At 33.6% G+C, this 18320-nt stretch overlaps 1 protein-coding gene across 1 annotated transcript; it reads right to left on the bottom strand.

Moving 5' to 3' along the window:
• Positions 1–958: 958 nt before the first annotated feature.
• LOC111003782 (modular serine protease) lies at positions 959–17488 on the bottom strand. Its single transcript, XM_045633706.1, has 15 exons — positions 17330–17488; positions 14127–14172; positions 13420–13530; positions 12373–12432; positions 10794–10910; positions 9833–9967; positions 8761–8941; positions 7043–7119; positions 6513–6715; positions 6191–6400; positions 3116–3277; positions 2700–2821; positions 1894–2070; positions 1618–1777; positions 959–1166 (listed from the first exon to the last, which is right to left on the bottom strand). Exons 1-15 carry the CDS (start codon positions 17361–17363, stop codon positions 973–975), a joined length of 1989 nt encoding a protein of 662 aa, XP_045489662.1. The 5' UTR covers positions 17364–17488; the 3' UTR covers positions 959–972.
• Between the last annotated feature and the right edge of the window lie 832 nt (positions 17489–18320).

Genomic DNA, 18320 nt, shown 5'->3' with positions numbered 1-18320 from the left:
GACATTGACAAATAACAGGCAAATCGCGACAATGAGACGTTTCATAATGAATGACAGTTGTACTAATAAGTGACATTCTGCATAAAAGATCGATTAATAAACTTACGATTTTTTTATTAAGTGATTTTTTATTCATTTCAAATTAAACACTTTAAATATTTTATTTATCATGGTTTTATCAATTAAAAATAAAATCGAATCGAAATCGGAAAATCGGCTTATGAAAAATTGTTTCATATAACAGATGAGGGTATATTTTTCTAATCCCGGATCTTAGACTATTAGTTGTAAGTTTAAAAATACAAGTGAGTACAATATCTTACAAAATTTGTAAAAAAAAAACGACGAAAATACTGATGTAATGGTTGCATTTCTCAAAAGAATATTTCAATTTTATTTGTTTGATAAATATTTTATATGGATATAAAGAAGGGGGTAAATGAAAATCACAATTGAATTAATCAAGTTACATTATTTTTTACACATAAATACAGTTATGTCAATATTTTAACGAACAAACGCTGCCGAACGCGGAGGCCGACTGTGCCTCTTTGTCGTTCGTTCCGCGCTCTCGCTTGCACTTCAAGCCTTAATTGGATCGCCTCAGAGGAAGGTAACGTCGCATAAGTCATCTTTTTTCGTGCGTGCAGCCGGCTCCATCGAATTATAAGACGTTGTAACGTCAAAATACAAATTATATGTTGACATTGCTATATTTTAATCTGTGCATAGTTAATTTCGACGCGCTACGTTTTGATTTTTATTAAATACCAACGTAATTATTATGAGCAAGACTTAAGACGTAATTAAACAAGTAAATAGTTATCCTACTCGGTTTAATATTGTACTTAACTTTTAATTTATTTTATGATATCCCAAAATTAAAGAAGTTGAACTTGTGTATTTTTTCAAAACAGATTTCAATTTTCAATATAAATTGGTTGAATAAAAGAAAAAATCGTTAAAATAGATTTATTGTAAAAACTCCTTAATAAAATGTTCGTGTTTGATAATCTGTGTGAATGTGACGTAAGTGCGTGCGTTACAGAGGTCTTCGTTAGTCGGCGCAGTTGATACAATCCCTCGGAGATAAAACCGTTCAACTCCCATTTCCCAGTCGGGGAAGGCCAATCCACCGCCACTGTCTCCCTTGCAGAGAGTAGTTCCTGGGGGAGAACAGAGACTATAGAATAGACTATAGTGAAAGAAGTAAGAGAAAGAAAATTAGTCTATAGTGACATGAGATATGGGTCATGGGGCAGAAATCAATCCCATATGAGGAACAAAATTTGCAATGTTGTCACAAAGAAAGTATTATTTATAAAGAATAAAATAATTAGTGGGCCATGGGAAAGAACATAGAATTCAAATCTTATACAAACAAAACTTGCAATAGAAAATTACTATATCGCTATTTATACAGTAATATATTATTGGTTGCATGGGCCATGGGGCACAATTAGATTCTATATTATGTATTTACAGAACAATAGCTACAGCACATTTTTTGACAATTATGCAATTTGGCATTGGCCATGGGGAACAAGTCGGTTAAAAACCATATATAGAACACACGATAGACGGAGAAATATTGATGGGGCATGGGGCATAACTCACCATTAGTATACCCTGCGCAGAATTTGTCACTGCTGATGTACTCTCTAAATCCAGGCGGAGATGCAGCGATGCACCTATTCAAATCCACGTAAGGCAACTGTACCACCTGGAGGGTCGGGGATGGCTTGCCGTTTTCACCTGTGAGGCCCCAGCCAGCGATCTGAAGGAACAAGAAATATATTTACTACTGTCAATAAATCTATATATGTATTATAACTTGTAATCTATATACTGTAGATTATATGTATATGATGTGGTAAACTTTAATATAATTACCTTTCCAAGTTTCCCGTCACTGAGCTGCCGCTTGTCGAAATTGTAGTCAAAACTTAGGCAGACAGGTCTCACGTAGGTCTTATACTGAATGGCTACCGTCAGTATCACCACGGCAATGTCTTCTTGGAAATTGGCAGCCGAGCCCTGGAAGCGGACCGGAATTTCTATCGATCGGACCTGGAAATAAAAATAAAGAACCTCTGTACACATGTAACTTGAAACTTCTTTGTAAATTAATTATTACTAATGTAAAAGCCCCAATAGATGATCATGTACCAGTATATGATCACTCAATATATTTCTATATCTATATGTACACTGAATACATGCTAATGTTAAATAAATAAAAAATCTGCGTTTACTGCAACTAAACGAATACTTCAACCAATAGCGTGTATTCTTTCTCAATCTCCCTATCTCACTCTCTCTCTATTTCTCTCTTCCTTATCTTTGACAGAAACGCAACACATCTTCATGACGTTCCGTAATTTTTTTTCTCCTACGCTTAAAGAAGTTTCACTTTAAAAATGCATTCGAATTTTTGATATTGTTGCCATGTACAAAATTATATGATTTTAATATTTCTAAAATTATCGCAATGTAATGTGCCAACATTGTGTGACGTAAAAATATGACATATTTAGTATTGTCTTTTATTAACATAGCTTATACACATTTAAAGAAAACACTTTTCACTTTTACGGGATTGATGCTATGTTTTATTGTAAACTTATACTTGCCATATCACTTCAGCCGGACCTTGATTAATAGACAAAAAAGTACAAATTACTTCAATAAATGCTTACATCAGATTTCTGGGCGTCTCTATCCATTTTATCATTCCATGGCCGATACAGCTTTCCAACTGCCACGGCGTATTTGTTGGCTGGCTGCTTCTTGGTCAGATCGTCCCAGAAACAGTGAGCAGCTGAAATGACAATTAGCATATCATAGAATAACACAATTGTCAACGTAAATTTCGATTTTTTTTAAATAGGCAAAGGGGCCAGATGCTTATCTAGATAATATTAAGTGATACCGCCGCCCATAGTCTCTCACATTGCCAGAAGGCTCGCAAGTGCGTCGAGGGCCTTTAAATAAATTATACGCTCTTTTCTTGAAGGTCGCTAAGTGGAATTGGTTCGGAAATACTTCAGTGGAAAAACTGCCTTAAAGGGGGGGGGGGGTATCTATATTTTCAGCGTGTATGGGCTAAACTTACCAGAAATAATCACAGTGGTGCTGACCAGCGAGCCACCGCAAATCTGCTTGAATGGAGTGTAGTGTTTGCTGAAAATGCCTGCATGCCACGGTAGCTCACCGCGTTGAGCCGGCAACCCACCAATCGCTAAATCCACCCCAGTAGGAGTGGTCGTACCACACTCTGGAAGGATATTCGTGTTAAGCCGATTGACTTCTTTTTAATTAACTTTAAGAGGATTCTGTCTGTTACAGAATCCTGCGAACTTACAATAAATTCTATAGAGCTGAGAAAACTGTCATAGTATAAACTGTTAAAATATATATTCTGTTTCATGACCATTTGTCAATTTAAAAGGTAAGTAGATGATTAGCCTGCTGTGCCTGTCACGCATTCGACTTTTTGAGTCTAAGGCAAGCGTTGCATTGTTTTCTTTTCCCGTTGTTTATATCTTGTTTATTTTATTATTATGGATAATTACTTAAAAATGTCATGTGGAATATAGTGTAATGGTTGCAGCTCCTAACAAACATTGTGTAAAACAAAAAGCTTGGCGAAGAAAAGAGTAGCAGAGAGTTTATTGGCAGTTCTCTTCCGTTGTACACCCTTGGCTTGAGAACTGGCAGTAAATATAAAATTAGAAGCATTATTTCTTTATTGACGTTTTATAAGTGTATATTCTGGTTATATGTGGAGATAGATATAAAGTCTCTTGTTGCACAGCCGGGAACCGAACCTACCCCTGAGAGATGTGAGAGTCTCATATTGAAGCCACTATTACATTTACAATACAATATAATAATAAATAATAAAATATATGACAATTGACTACAATTCAAAACTGTATTTTTTTCTTAGCTTTTATAACTATCTATTAAGAGCATTAAGAGGATGGAGGATAGGGTAAATAAAACAAAAAATAAATAAATAAAAATATTTTATTATCATCCATTCTCTTAATACATACAATTTTTTTGTCTTAAAGTTAATTATATCTGGATAGTTTTTCGGAAGGATTTTGTTTTGAGTATATAAGTTCAAAAATAACAATATTACAAAATGTATATACAGAAGAAAACTTAATTAAATTGTCTCTCTGCATAGCGTTAACACAATGAAAGGAGACGAAAGAGTATATTAGGTATAGATTGTCTATTTTATGGATTTCTCTTTGGTATATGTATTTTAATATGAGAAGATAAGTAGATATGTATTGCTTTGAATTTGGCGCCATATTTATAATATGGTGCGCGATTACCAAACTGTCAAAGTTGACATTCGAAAAGAACACGTCAATTTAAACTAAATCTATATTCTTGTAATCTGTGCGGAATGACAACCGCCATGGTTATGCGAAATAGTTGTTTATCATAGATATTTAAGTGTTATTATTAATTATCAAGATAATTGGTTGTGGAACTATATCGATGAACCAGTGTTGTCAACGTAACAAAAAAGATAATTTGGCAAAGCTCCAAATGCTTACAGTTTTTCGAATAGATTTGTTTCGGTAATAAATTTGTTATAAAAATTGGTTTTCTGTACAAATCGGTTAACGGACGATAGTTTAACGTGACAACCTCATAACAAAACATTGATGTAATGATTGCATACTTTTATGAGTAAAATTCATTTAATTTTGTATTGTTACAAAGGAGTGACGATCCTCGGGCGCATAAGCCAATCAACAATTACGCAAGTGGGTACTTCACATGCGTACAATGAGTATAACGGGACAGTGAGCGTCACGGGACCGTGAGCGTCACGTTTATCGTTTTAGTAGATGTTGTCACGTCAATACAAAATATTTCAATATATGTATACTTTAATATAAAACCAGCCACGGTTCAATTCATAGAAAATATCCTATTTAGCTTTAGACGCATATTTTAGGGTATTATTCATAAGCAAAACCATTATGTCTTCTGCACGTAAAAACTGTTTAGGATTTTGCCTCACGAGATATGTCACTATTCGGATTCTGAATCTAAGTGGACTCCAAATTGCGTCTTTAGAAACTTTACTGTCCCTACATGAAACAGAGCATCGCTTCGAGCAAAAAAAATTGTCTATGGTACAATTTTTTAGTTATGTCAAACCTTATTTTATTTTACTGACAACTTGTGATATAAAGCCATGACAGGTGTCAAATAGCGAATTCCCGCCAAAACGTAAACGTAATGAGAAAAGAGTATTAATTAGGAACACAGCAGTCATTATAGGAACAAATATGTTTAAAGTAATATATTATATACCCGCTAATTGTAATTTTATGTATTTGCCCGTATTTAGTAGCGTCAGCAACTTTCGTCAAAACTCAATACATTTTTGACGTTGGCCACACTTACGACTAAGTATTATTTTTAATTGTATACTAATGTTAAAAGTGAAGAACTTAGAAAATATATTATTTAATATGTGAGTATTCATTAAACTTAAATCGCCAACTTTGTTGGAAATATTATTTATTAATATAATTTTAAACAAACACGATTGCCGACTCCGGCGCATGCACATACACATCAGAATGATTTGAGGTCAAATATATATTAATATTATTATTTTTATGTTTTTTTTTTGAGGAACCCATTCTCCAATCAGCATAATCTATGTCATAATCCGGTCCTCGTTTTGTGCTTTCTAAGTCATTAGGTTTATTAGTTGTGAAAATGCTGTTTTGACCGCCATTTTCATTTGTAATATTTGTGTTACTTAATGAGTAATTTGTGCTATCTAATGGGATAATTACATCGGTCGGGAACACCCAATTATTCTGTATTTCATTTAAAGTGTTCTGTGACGTATCCCCTTTATTCTGTGAATCGTGACCACTATTCACTGAATTATCACTACTATTTATTGAATTGTCAGCACTATTTACTGAATTATGACCACTATTCACTGAATTGTGGGCACTATTCACTGAATTATGACCAATGTTCAGTGAATTGTGACCAATATTTACTGAAATATGACCACTACTCTGTGACTTATCCCCACTATTTTGAAACGCACTCGCATACTGAAAGCTCGATACGTATAATTCGACTTTGTCCCTGATAATGACAGTGATATTAGTTCCATTTCTGGCCAAACCTGGTTGGCAGATGACGATGGTGTCCCAGCTTCCTTCGATGCACCGCATGAGGGGCAACACAGAGGGCGAATAGTAGTTTGGTTTCCTGCACTCGGGACGGACGACGGTGCCCGACGGCTCGTATAGGTTGCAGGGCTTTGTGCCCTCCTGCTCTCCAGACAACACGCAGCGATATTCCACGCTCTCGTGGGGGTTCAGACGGCAGAACTCTGAAGTTAACAAGAAAATAATTTTATTATTTTATGAAAACTACACTAGTAGTGAAAGTGCTAATGGCTCGGGGATACATTATAAAATCACAATAAAGATATAAATACTTACGAATACACTCCGGAAGGTCATCAGCCCATGAGCCATCGAAGCACAGCACGGTGCTCTTCCCTTTGACCCGGAAGCCCCAATTGCAGGTAACGTTCAGGTTGAGAGCTTTGAACCGTTGGCCGGGACGAGCCGAAGGCTGCCCCACCACTGAGTATACTCCGTTAGGGGGAGAAGGCGGGACGATGCAATTTCCGGTACCCATCCTGAAAATTCATATAAAAATCTACTTCAAGTTCCTTGCAAAAAATGTGGGTATTTCAAAAATATTTCCAGTAGTGGATTCGGTTATCAGATATTTTTGTTTTTATTGAGATACTCATCCTTGAGGTTGTAGGTTCGATCCCCAACTCTGCACCAATGTACTTTCTATGAGCGCATTTGACACTCACTCTTCGATGTAAAGGGTAATCATCGAGAGGGTAGCGGTCTTAGACCAAAAGTGGACTTGTTAGGCAGAAGACAAGCCAAGCCAGGGTAGTAGCCCCACCTGGGGGTTGTTATTAAACTATTTTAAAATAGTCTGTACGTACGGAGGTCTCGTAGTGGGAGCGGCGATTCTATTGCACAATTCATCTGATTCGTCAGATCCGTCCGCACACTGCTGTACCTGTAATTTGAGCCTGATTTTAAAATATCGCTCTGTAGTGTGCGTGACGTTAATAAACTCACCCAAACGGCTGGACAGATTTTGGTAAAATGATGAGTGTTAAAGTACATTTTGTTGCAAGCATAGACAATGCGTGGGTAATATGTGTAAAAAAGTAAATAATTGTTGTAATACTTGAATTGCACCTTAATGCAGTAACTTTTGGGCATGATTCAAAGAATTATGGTTACAATTCACAGAATAATGGTTGTAATTCACAGAATAATGGTAGTAATCCACAGAATAATAGTAGTAATTCACAGAATAATGGTATTAATTCACAGAATAATGGTAGTAATCCACAGAATAATAGTAGTAATTCACAGAATAAGGGTCATAATTCACAGAATAATGGTTGTAATTCACAGAATAATGGTAGTAATCCACAGAATAATAGTAGTAATTCACAGAATAATGGTTGTAATTCACAGAATAATGGTAGTAATCCACAGAATAATAGTAGTAATTCACAGAATAAGGGTCATAATTCACAGAATAATGGTTGTAATTCACAGAATAATGGTAGTAATCCACAGAATAATAGTAGTAATTCACAGAATAATGGTTGTAATTCACAGAATAATGGTTGTAATTCACAGAATAATGGTAGTAATCCACAGAATAATAGTAGTAATTCACAGAATAATGGTATTAATTCACAGAATAATGGTAGTAATCCACAGAATAATAGTAGTAATTCACAGAATAAGGGTCATAATTCACAGAATAATGGTTGTAATTCACAGAATAATGGTAGTAATCCACAGAATAATAGTAGTAATTCACAGAATAATGGTTGTAATTCACAGAATAATGGTAGTAATCCACAGAATAATAGTAGTAATTCACAGAATAAGGGTCATAATTCACAGAATAATGGTTGTAATTCACAGAATAATGGTAGTAATCCACAGAATAATAGTAGTAATTCACAGAATAATGGTTGTAATTCACAGAATAATGGTTGTAATTCACAGAATAATGGTAGTAATCCACAGAATAATAGTAGTAATTCACAGAATAATGGTATTAATTCACAGAATAATGGTAGTAATCCACAGAATAATAGTAGTAATTCACAGAATAAGGGTCATAATTCACAGAATAATGGTTGTAATTCACAGAATAATGGTAGTAATCCACAGAATAATAGTAGTAATTCACAGAATAATGGTTGTAATTCACAGAATAATGGTAGTAATCCACAGAATAATAGTAGTAATTCACAGAATAAGGGTCATAATTCACAGAATAATGGTTGTAATTCACAGAATAATGGTAGTAATCCACAGAATAATAGTAGTAATTCACAGAATAATGGTTGTAATTCACAGAATAATGGTAGTAATCCACAGAATAATAGTAGAAATTCACAGAATAAGGGTCATAATTCACAGAATAATGGTAGTAATTCACAGAATAATAGTAGTAATTCACAGAATAATGGTATTAATTCACAGAATAATGGGCACAATTCACAGAATACTTTCAATGAAATACAGATAAGTTTGGCGTTCCCGACTGATGTAAAATCCTATACACAAAACTTTCACTCAAATTTTGATTCACTAACAATGAATAGCCAAGTATAAAAATCCTTACCCCATCACAATTCGATCCCTCGTCGACGCAAGCTCCATACGCGCATTGAAAAGCGTACCCGGGGCATTTGTTACCCGCACAGCTGCGGACGGTCTCGTCCGAATTGTCTTTACAGTTGGCCGTGCCGTCGCAGTGGTCGGCCGCGGGTATTAGCTGCCCGTCGTCGCAACGGAATTGGCCTCTGAAATGTATATATACTGGTTTTTATATAGCGTTAACACAATTTGTATAGACAGAAGTACTCAACTGGTGCCGAAGGTACGGTTGACAATTAAGAAGAATACATTATTTTGATAAAACTCGTAGGGTTCAGCCTGCGTTTGCAATGTAAGCGGAAAAAATTTAATTATTTACGACATCACATTAGAAACCTAAAAAATAATAGTACTTCTCCACTATTTAATGGATGTTATTATACATATAAACCTTCCTCTTGAATCACTCTATCTATTAAAAAAAACCGCATCAAAATCCGTTGCGTAATTTCAAAGATTTAAGCATACAAAGGGACATAGGGACAGAGAAAGCGACTTTGTTTTATACTATGTAGACTTAGTGATGATAGTGATATAGATATTATACATTGTACATATATATATAATGTATTGAAATTATAGAATTATTATTATTATTATTATTTTCTTTTTATTGGACCACAAAATTAGGACAAACACATGTCAACATCAACTTACATACGAAAATACGAATAACAAGATATACATAGATATACATAGACATACGAAAGTCCCTAGAACATGTGGACACGACCAGCGAAATTTAGTAAATACAATAAAGTGTCAAAACAAAAAACAAACAAAAATCTAAAAATAATAGCTATAAAGAATTAAAACACTACAAACAAGAAAAGAAATTATTGGTACTGAGTCCTAATTCTACTCTTAGCTGAGGCCAGCGAACCATGAAAAATGTCAAAACTCTGTGCAATATATATATAATTCTATGTGTAAAGATATAATAACGTGGAGATGAAGGACCATCTTTAAAGAGAAGATTAAGCCACCGAACCGTTCTTTACAGTACAGCGTCATAGTAAAATTCAGCAAGTGCATACCGAATCTCCTCAGTCTCATTCCGACACCGTGGCAGCAATTCATCAGATTCGTCTGCGCATTCCTTCGCTCCGTTACACGCAGCTGTGCCGTCCACGCACGCGCCGTACGTACAACGAAACCAGTTGCTCTGACATCTGAAATTTTCACCGGAAATCGTGTTATTATTGCCGTGAAACATCTATAGCCGCACGTAAAACCGATTTCTGGCGTGACGACGCATGCCGTGGCGACGCGTCGCCACGCTTTATGATATACAGTCTAAATGCAGTAGTAAATTTCACATTAAAAATATTTAATGAAAATAATGTTTATTCAAAATAGTCATCGTTATCTGGAATAAAAATCGTAATATTTGATTTTATCATTATGACATATTTAGTTTCTATCACAATCTGTTCTTTTCTGCATATTACTTTTACAAAATAATGTCGATGTTTCACATCTGCCAGGCGTCCTGTGACAGCTCACATTTTTTTAATGTCATTTATTCAATATCATTTCATTTAGACACAAACACATAATACAACCGAATTAGGTATTACTTAGTTTAAATGTTAACTTATTTTTATTGATTTATTTCATTAATGTTTGAACCCATTTGTATTATGTATTCCATCTTTCGTATAATTTGTTTTTGTTAGATACAATATTTTATGTTAGCTGTAGGATTACGAAATAAATGTTCCTTACACCGATCGATTTTAGTTGGTGCATTTTATTTTTATTGATTTTTATTTTATATTATTACTGTGTAGCGTAACAATATAGTAAAAACTGTACAAAAATATTAGTATTGTGATCCAATAAATAAATTGTATTTTAAAAAAAAAATAAAAACAAAAAAGGTATAAGTCATTGAAGACACTTAGCTTAAAACAAAGTGTTTCATTTATTTGAACATCGTGTAAGAGTTAGTTAAATTCACCAGTTAAAATTTGTTCACCAATAAACAGTACTTACGGAGTATTCCTACACAATGGGAAGGTCTCGTCGCTTCCATCTGGGCAGTCGGTGACACCATCACACTTGCCATCCAGGCCTATGCAGTTGCCGTCGCGACACTGCCATTGATTCCGCCTGGAATTGTTTATTTTATTTATGGTTTGTGTACGAAAAACTTTGAGGGACTAGACTCCTAGAGTTTTTATAAACTCCAAAACTAATTATTTCAACAATTCTTTCACAAAAAAAAGAGATGGTTGTCTGTAAACTCGGTTTACGGACGATACTTTAACGTGACGTCATAACAAAACATTTATGAAATGATTGCATTTATAAATAAAATTTAATCACTTTTAATGTATTATAACTATTTTGTACACAAAGGAGTAAATATTCGGACGCATAGGCCAATTGAATGGAAGAGAGATAGATAGATGTGGCGCAAGTGTACAATGAACGTAACGGGCATCTATTTTAATGTTCGTCAAAAAGAAGGAATATTTCTCTTTGAGTATTTAACTTCGGGGTCGTATAGAAAAAGTTTTGAACTGGATAATTTATTCAGGTATTTGAGACTGTTTTTCGGATAAGATCACACTTAACATTATTAAATCTTTTTCACTAAGGGCCTGTTTCACAATGTCCGGATAAGTTCCAAATAAGCTATTTATTACTTATTGGTAGGATAAATAGTATTTTTTCGTTTCACGACTGTCAGATAGCGCTATACGTCATAAAATTCGGAGTATCTTATTTGGAACTTTTATCTTTCGAATAATTTATGTGTTGCATAGCTATTTGACATCCATACATTGTGAAACTGGCCCTAAAACATATTATTAAAACACTCCACTATCTACTTTATAGGTATAATTCTACTGTACGTGCGTATGTCACTGAACTCCACTTAAACGGCTGGACCGATTTTTCTGAAGTGAAACTTTTTTATCGGCGTTAGAAAAAAATTACCGTCACATTTTTCCGTTACGCGCCATTTTTTTCTTGTCACGTTTGATTCGAAGAGATTCGAAGCCATTAATAACAAAAATATGTAATAACGATAACAATGATAGTAATAATTATATGAATCAAATTCTAATTCTGTTAAAATTTATTTATAAAAAATATATTTCAGAATTTATATTTAGTTTCTTTTTAATTAAAAAATATAGAATAAAGATAATTTAGAAATTCTCTAATTTAACTATATTTAATCAATTTCTGTAATGTTGCATATAGTAGATCATTTTTCGAAGAAAGACATTTCACTTCTTACGTATATACACTATGTACACGCATACATTTTTTTACCAATGGCTGGCACCTGGATGGTTTAGACCAATCAGCCCGGCAGATGGCGCTGCAGTCAGTAACTAGGTTATTTATCTAAATAACAAATAAACCGCTGGTCTCTACTGTACATATGTTCGTAATGAAACTCCTAAACAGCTAAACAGATTTCTATGATTTTTTTTATGTGTTCAAGTGGAATCGAGAATGATTAACATTGTTAGATATTTATTTTTGTATGTAAGACGTGTGTGCAAGACAACGAATCATATTTATATATATATATATGAGACTGGCGAAGACTCACCTGCATGACGTCGACTGTCTCCGAGTGCGATGCAAAATCAAATCATCTTTGAAGTCAGGTCTGAAATATACAATTATTTATATATAGGCTGCTAGAAGACGTCTTAATGTAAAGGAAATCTCCAGATTTAGCCTTGCTGACAATTGACTGGAAATAAATTTTGCGCTGATGAAGAGGTAATCGCCGAAAGTGAATACTATTTTGATGCTAAAGACCAATCGTACTGAATAACCCCTATAATTGTAAAGCTCTCAATGAGAACTATATTAAATAATTAAATCAAGTGCTAGCTACCCATTAAGGCGTTCGCCAGGATGGGAATCACCTGCCATCCTAAAGAATCTAGAAAACCTTTTTTTAACATTTAATTTGTCAATTTTTTATTCCTTATATAAGATGGGAGGACTTTCTGGCAATATGAGTGTCCATGGGCGGCGGGGATCACGCAACATCAGATAAGCCTCCTGCCGGATTGGCACTGTTCTAAAATAGACGTGTGTGTAGTCAAAGTAAAAAATTATTTAGATAGGTAACACAATGTACACTTATGAACGTCAAAAAAAGAAATATATATTAAATTCTTCTTATTTTACTCTTTTTTCAGCCACTTTTTTGTTTTCTTTTTAATTTATTTCTTACACATTTTTTTAGACGTGTTAAAAGTTACTTTTTTGGCGTAACAAAGATTACATTTTTTTTGTCAATTTTATCTTTCGCCTTATTCTACGTTTGTAGAAAACTGCTCTAACAATAGAAAAAAATTAACAGTCGTTATTTCAAATTCAAAATCATTTATTCATGTAGGTAACATAATGTAGTGTACATATGTTGTATGAACGTCAAAAAGAAATATACATTGAATGCTTCTAATTTTACATTTGCTGCCAGTTCTCAAATCAAGGGCGTAGAACGGAAGAGAAGAATTGGCAATAAATTCTTATTCTCCAATCAAATATCAATACAATCTCTCGGTCTATTTGTCTCCAAAGCCCAAAAGTAGTAGGTATAATTAAAATAAAATTCATCAAAAATGGTTAAAATACTTACGATAATCCACTACAGGAGATTTCGTCGCTGCCATCCAGACAGTCTCCTTTCCCATCACAAGCCAGATCATAGCTTATACATGCCCCATCGCTGCATGAGAACTCGCCAATACTGAAATACCAATTTTATCTTTTATAGTATAGTGAATCGAACCAGCCTTCGGTAGGTGCATAAGCAGTTATCGCCCATGCCCACTCATTAGTGGGTGCGATGCCGGCCTTTATAGTAATATTTTTAAGCAATAGGAGGTCGATTCCATACTTCGTAAACTGACCCTGGCAGACATACAAAAAAATATTGCCTTCGTAAAATATGAATTTGATTGGTACTTCATGATCAATTTTATTTATAAGGGCCCTTAGTGATTAGGTCTTTTTTTAATAGAACAGGGGGCAAACGGGCAGGAGGCTCACCTGATATTAAGTGATACCGCCGCCCATGGATACTCTCAATGCCAGAGGGCCCGCGAGTGGGTTGCCGGCCTTTTAAGAATTGGTCTAACAGGGAACTACTGCTGGACAAAGGCATCTTCCCTAAATATCCAGTGCGACCGGTTTCCCGTGTTTCGTATCCAATGCTTTCCTTCCACTCTCTCTAGATCATCAGTCCATCTAATTGGACTGTCCTCGATTCCAGGATTTTTTCCCCAACATTACGCACAGGATCGGTGGGAAAGCCAGTAATAATAATAATAAAATATATTTTACCTGCATGAGCTTATGATTCCTTTATCGTAAATCCGTGCTGACGTAGCTAAAAATATCAATAGTTTATTAGATATTTTATTATGAATGCTTGAAGGATTTTATTAAAATATATAATGCAACAATTTCACTGTATTAAGTCATTATTTCCTTATTGATCAGGTGAAAATGGATAGGATTAGGAGAATTGTTACGCCCCCCCCCCCCCCCCTACCTTGTTTACGAATTATTAACAGGGTGTTTTCGATTCGTTGGAGGACGGAGCTTCCCCCACCTACCCCTACGATTTTTTTTCTTAATATATCTTGCAATCAGTCAGCTAGACTATGAGCAGATGTGTTGAGAGCCGTTAGATTACCCCTACGATTAATGTCCGAAAGCGCTTCATAAAGTTCACCCTTTCGTCTCTTTCAAATTGTGTTTAATAATAATAAATCAGTGGCACTACAACTATTTGACTCTGGGCCATGAAACAATTTTCTGAATCTGTTTCATAATCATTAGTCAATCTAATATTCAAGTCGGTGATCAGCCTCCTGTACACGCCGTTAACTGCAAGCCGGTTTTCCCACGATCTTTTCCTTCATCATATTAGATACAAAGAAATTCGATTTGCCATACAGACGGGATTCGAACCTACGAACTCAGTTATAATTATACATACAACTGTTTAATTAAGTGCTTATTTATTATTTAATAGAGCAAATGTTAAATTACACCGTGATTATGTCAAGGAAAACCCGCATCGTTAAAAACAATATTATGTAAAAGTGTAGAATTTATTAATTTTTCTCATTATAAGCCGTAATAATAAGGAAAATGAGTAATAATAATTAATAAGAAGAGTCTGCAAGGTGAAATTAAGGCCATCTGAATATCTCCTACAATATTTATTCTATATTATAGAGAAATAACACGCTTATACAAAAATATACAATTTTCTAAACTTATAGTTAAAAAGAGTGTGTGTACTTATGTACACGCCTTAGAAGTTATACTTCTTTGGCATAAAAAAATTATGAGATCGGCTGTAGCTGATAAATTGCTGCTCTTTGATTTAAAACCGTTTATTGGCTTTTTAAAATAAAATTATTAGTTTATAAGTAAATATCAAGTCGTGAATAAATATTTTTTTCTAATATTTTGGATATTGAAGATAGAATGGATAGTAGTCTGTAATTGCCGGGGTCGGTTTTACCGCCTGATTTATAGATAGGAGTAACTTTAGCTTTCTTAAGAGAATCCAGAAATTCACCTTTATGCAGCAGCTTATTAAAGCAGATCCAGAGATATCATTGATTTATGGTTTTAGAGTTGATTCCATCTATTCCAGTACTACAATTTGTGTCTAATGCTTTTATTATATTGGTGATTAAAATTAAATACATTTTAGTTACTGTAGATAAAACGACACTTATAATAGAAAAATGGTATTAAATACATTGAAAGGTTCATTATAACTTTTTATCTAGTGAAATAAAGTATACTTATATATCACAAAAAACTAAAATGTTGACTATATAAAATAGATATATGACGGTGTGCGGGTACGTCGGTTTTTTTGTGTGATCTGCGCGCGCTTCGTAAGAATTATCTCCTAATTTTTCTCTAACACGCCCAAAGAAATATAACTTCAAAAATGATAAAATGAACTTTTATCGCTTATCATTTAAACAAATTAATACTTGTCGAGCAAGTTTATTTTGCCGAAGCTGTACCTACCGTCTAAAATTCGTTATATTAATGTTTAAAGAACTTTATTTCTCATTACAAAACAGAAATATTTATTTACATGAGAAACTTAATATTAATATGTATATATTATATACGAGCGAGATAGACGTCGCCATTAGCCGTAACAATTTTAGTCAGCTATGTTCATTCTAACATGCATCTTTAATGCCTTTTTGAATTTGTCAAACACTCCAATATTGCGAATTTGAGATGTTAATTGATTAAATAATTGCACACCCTCATACCTAATAGATTTCTTCTCTTCTATATAAGCAGGTACGAATTTAGCATTTGGCGGGCATAATTTGGGCATCAAAAATACGTATCACAATGAGCCTAGTAGACTAAAATTAGGCTGTCTGATGGTTGATGATATGGATCTCGTTCGTATATCAGTTTATGATGTAAAAAAAACAATTTTGTAATGTGACAATCAAATATACCGTATTTACCGTACATACAGAGTAATAATAATAATTAAAAATTAAAAAAAAAAAATCGGACCCTGTGAAAGTGTACTTTTTATGCGGCATTATCTCACTGTATTGCGAAACTTATTCATTTAGCGATCTCTGGGTCTGTGGAACTATCTACCAGGCACCATCTTTGACTAGCGCCTGTGCCCCTGAACCCCACGGCCCAACAAAAGACTTTTGGGCAATTAGGCAGACATATTTAAGAATATAAATGTCTGCTTAATTGGATTAAAGGAAATTAATAAATTAGGAATACAAATGGTTCTAAAACCGAAACAAAATAAAAAATCGGTAAATTAACGATAATAAAAAAATAATATTGTTATTAATTAACCTTAAAGATTCTCGGAATTAGCTTCGTCAATTTTCCTGTTATGATAGTCGATGTTGTAAACACGTATAAACCACAAATTTACAATTAGCATACCACGACAATCAAAACGTAATTACAGATTCAATCGAAAAGATTTTGATAATTTGATTGAATTAGCCATCATTATTTTACTGATTTTATAACTATGATCGTATATTCCGGTGACACTAATAGATTTTTGTATGACCAATTAGCATTTCTCCGAACGGCGAAGGAAACTCTCAAAGTTTTATAAATTCTAAGTAGAAATGTAAGGAATATTAATAAAAGCACAGATGTGCAATTCGTTAAATGACATCATATATTAAATGTTACGTTCCAAATCGAGATTTTACGCAAACTATGGGATCAGGTTGTCAAAATTTAAGTATCCTAATCAATATGTTTACGACCGTAAATCATATTAATCATCATGTTTGAATATCACCATGAGAATATGTGATCTTTACATAAATAACCACTATATACTAGAATTAATGTTAAGAATTATAAATGTTTTAGAATGGTCTGTACTTAACGTACAAAGAAAATATCATTTTGACAATTCAACAAACAACGACAACGACGATGAAAACATAGAATCAAGAATAATACGTTACTAATAAGACAATAAATTTACTTACGTAAAATTAAATAACATAAATAAACCCAAAACATAGTGCACTTATAAGTTAGAACTTAAAACACTAATTTCAAATATTGACTAGTTATCTTAGCATTCTAATATTAAGAAACGAGATCTCAGCTTGGATACGCCGAGCGCACTAAAACAAGTAAACACTAAACAGTGATACCAGGTACAATAATTTTATCTTGACCATATTCAAATCAAATCAAATCAAATCGTTTATTTGCCAGAATAGTCTTACAATAAGTTACATAAATTACAAAAATCCGCCACATATGAATAGGCATGCATGATATTATATTTTATTTATTTATTTATTGATATTTGAAGAAAACAGTTTTTCTACTAATTGAAGCGATGTTTAAACTCACAATTATTATACATAATTTTAATTTTTTTCCCGACGTTTCGAGTGCTTTACAGCGTGCGTGGTCACCAAATTGTATAAAATTATTATAAGTTTATAATAATATATAGCTTCAATCAGTTGAAAAAGTGTTTTCGTTATTTCTTTGTATTTCACATTATTTTTAATTATTTATATTATTAGCAATATGTACTCTGAATAATTTATAAGCTATTGCATAAATTTTATCGCGGGCCTGAAATGCGGCTACCGAAATAAGAAATTTCGTAACGAAAATAAAAACCAAACACACGATGACGTATATAAAAATAAATGTGACGGAATATAGGTGCGACCAATACACGCGTTAGAGGGTCAGAACGCATACTGCGTCTCGTGATGTGATGTTCTCGTGATGAAATTCATGCGTTTCACCTAGTTACAACTTTTAACAAAGTCAAAGTTGATCGTTGTCATATAAAATTAATTCGCTAAAATAAAGAACCTATAAAAGTGAAACTTCTATAGGCGCATGACGGTAACATTTTTACGGAACATCAAGTTATAATTTAAGTAAGTATAAGTTATATTGTCTTGTGCATTAAACGCAGATTTTATTTATTTATGTAATCATTAGCAT

This window comes from Pieris rapae, chromosome 24 (genome assembly GCF_905147795.1).
Source record: "Pieris rapae chromosome 24, ilPieRapa1.1, whole genome shotgun sequence".
Classification (NCBI taxonomy): domain Eukaryota; kingdom Metazoa; phylum Arthropoda; class Insecta; order Lepidoptera; family Pieridae; genus Pieris; species Pieris rapae.
Note: the sequence above shows the minus strand (reverse complement) of the source record. Positions and strands in the feature narration are given on the sequence as shown.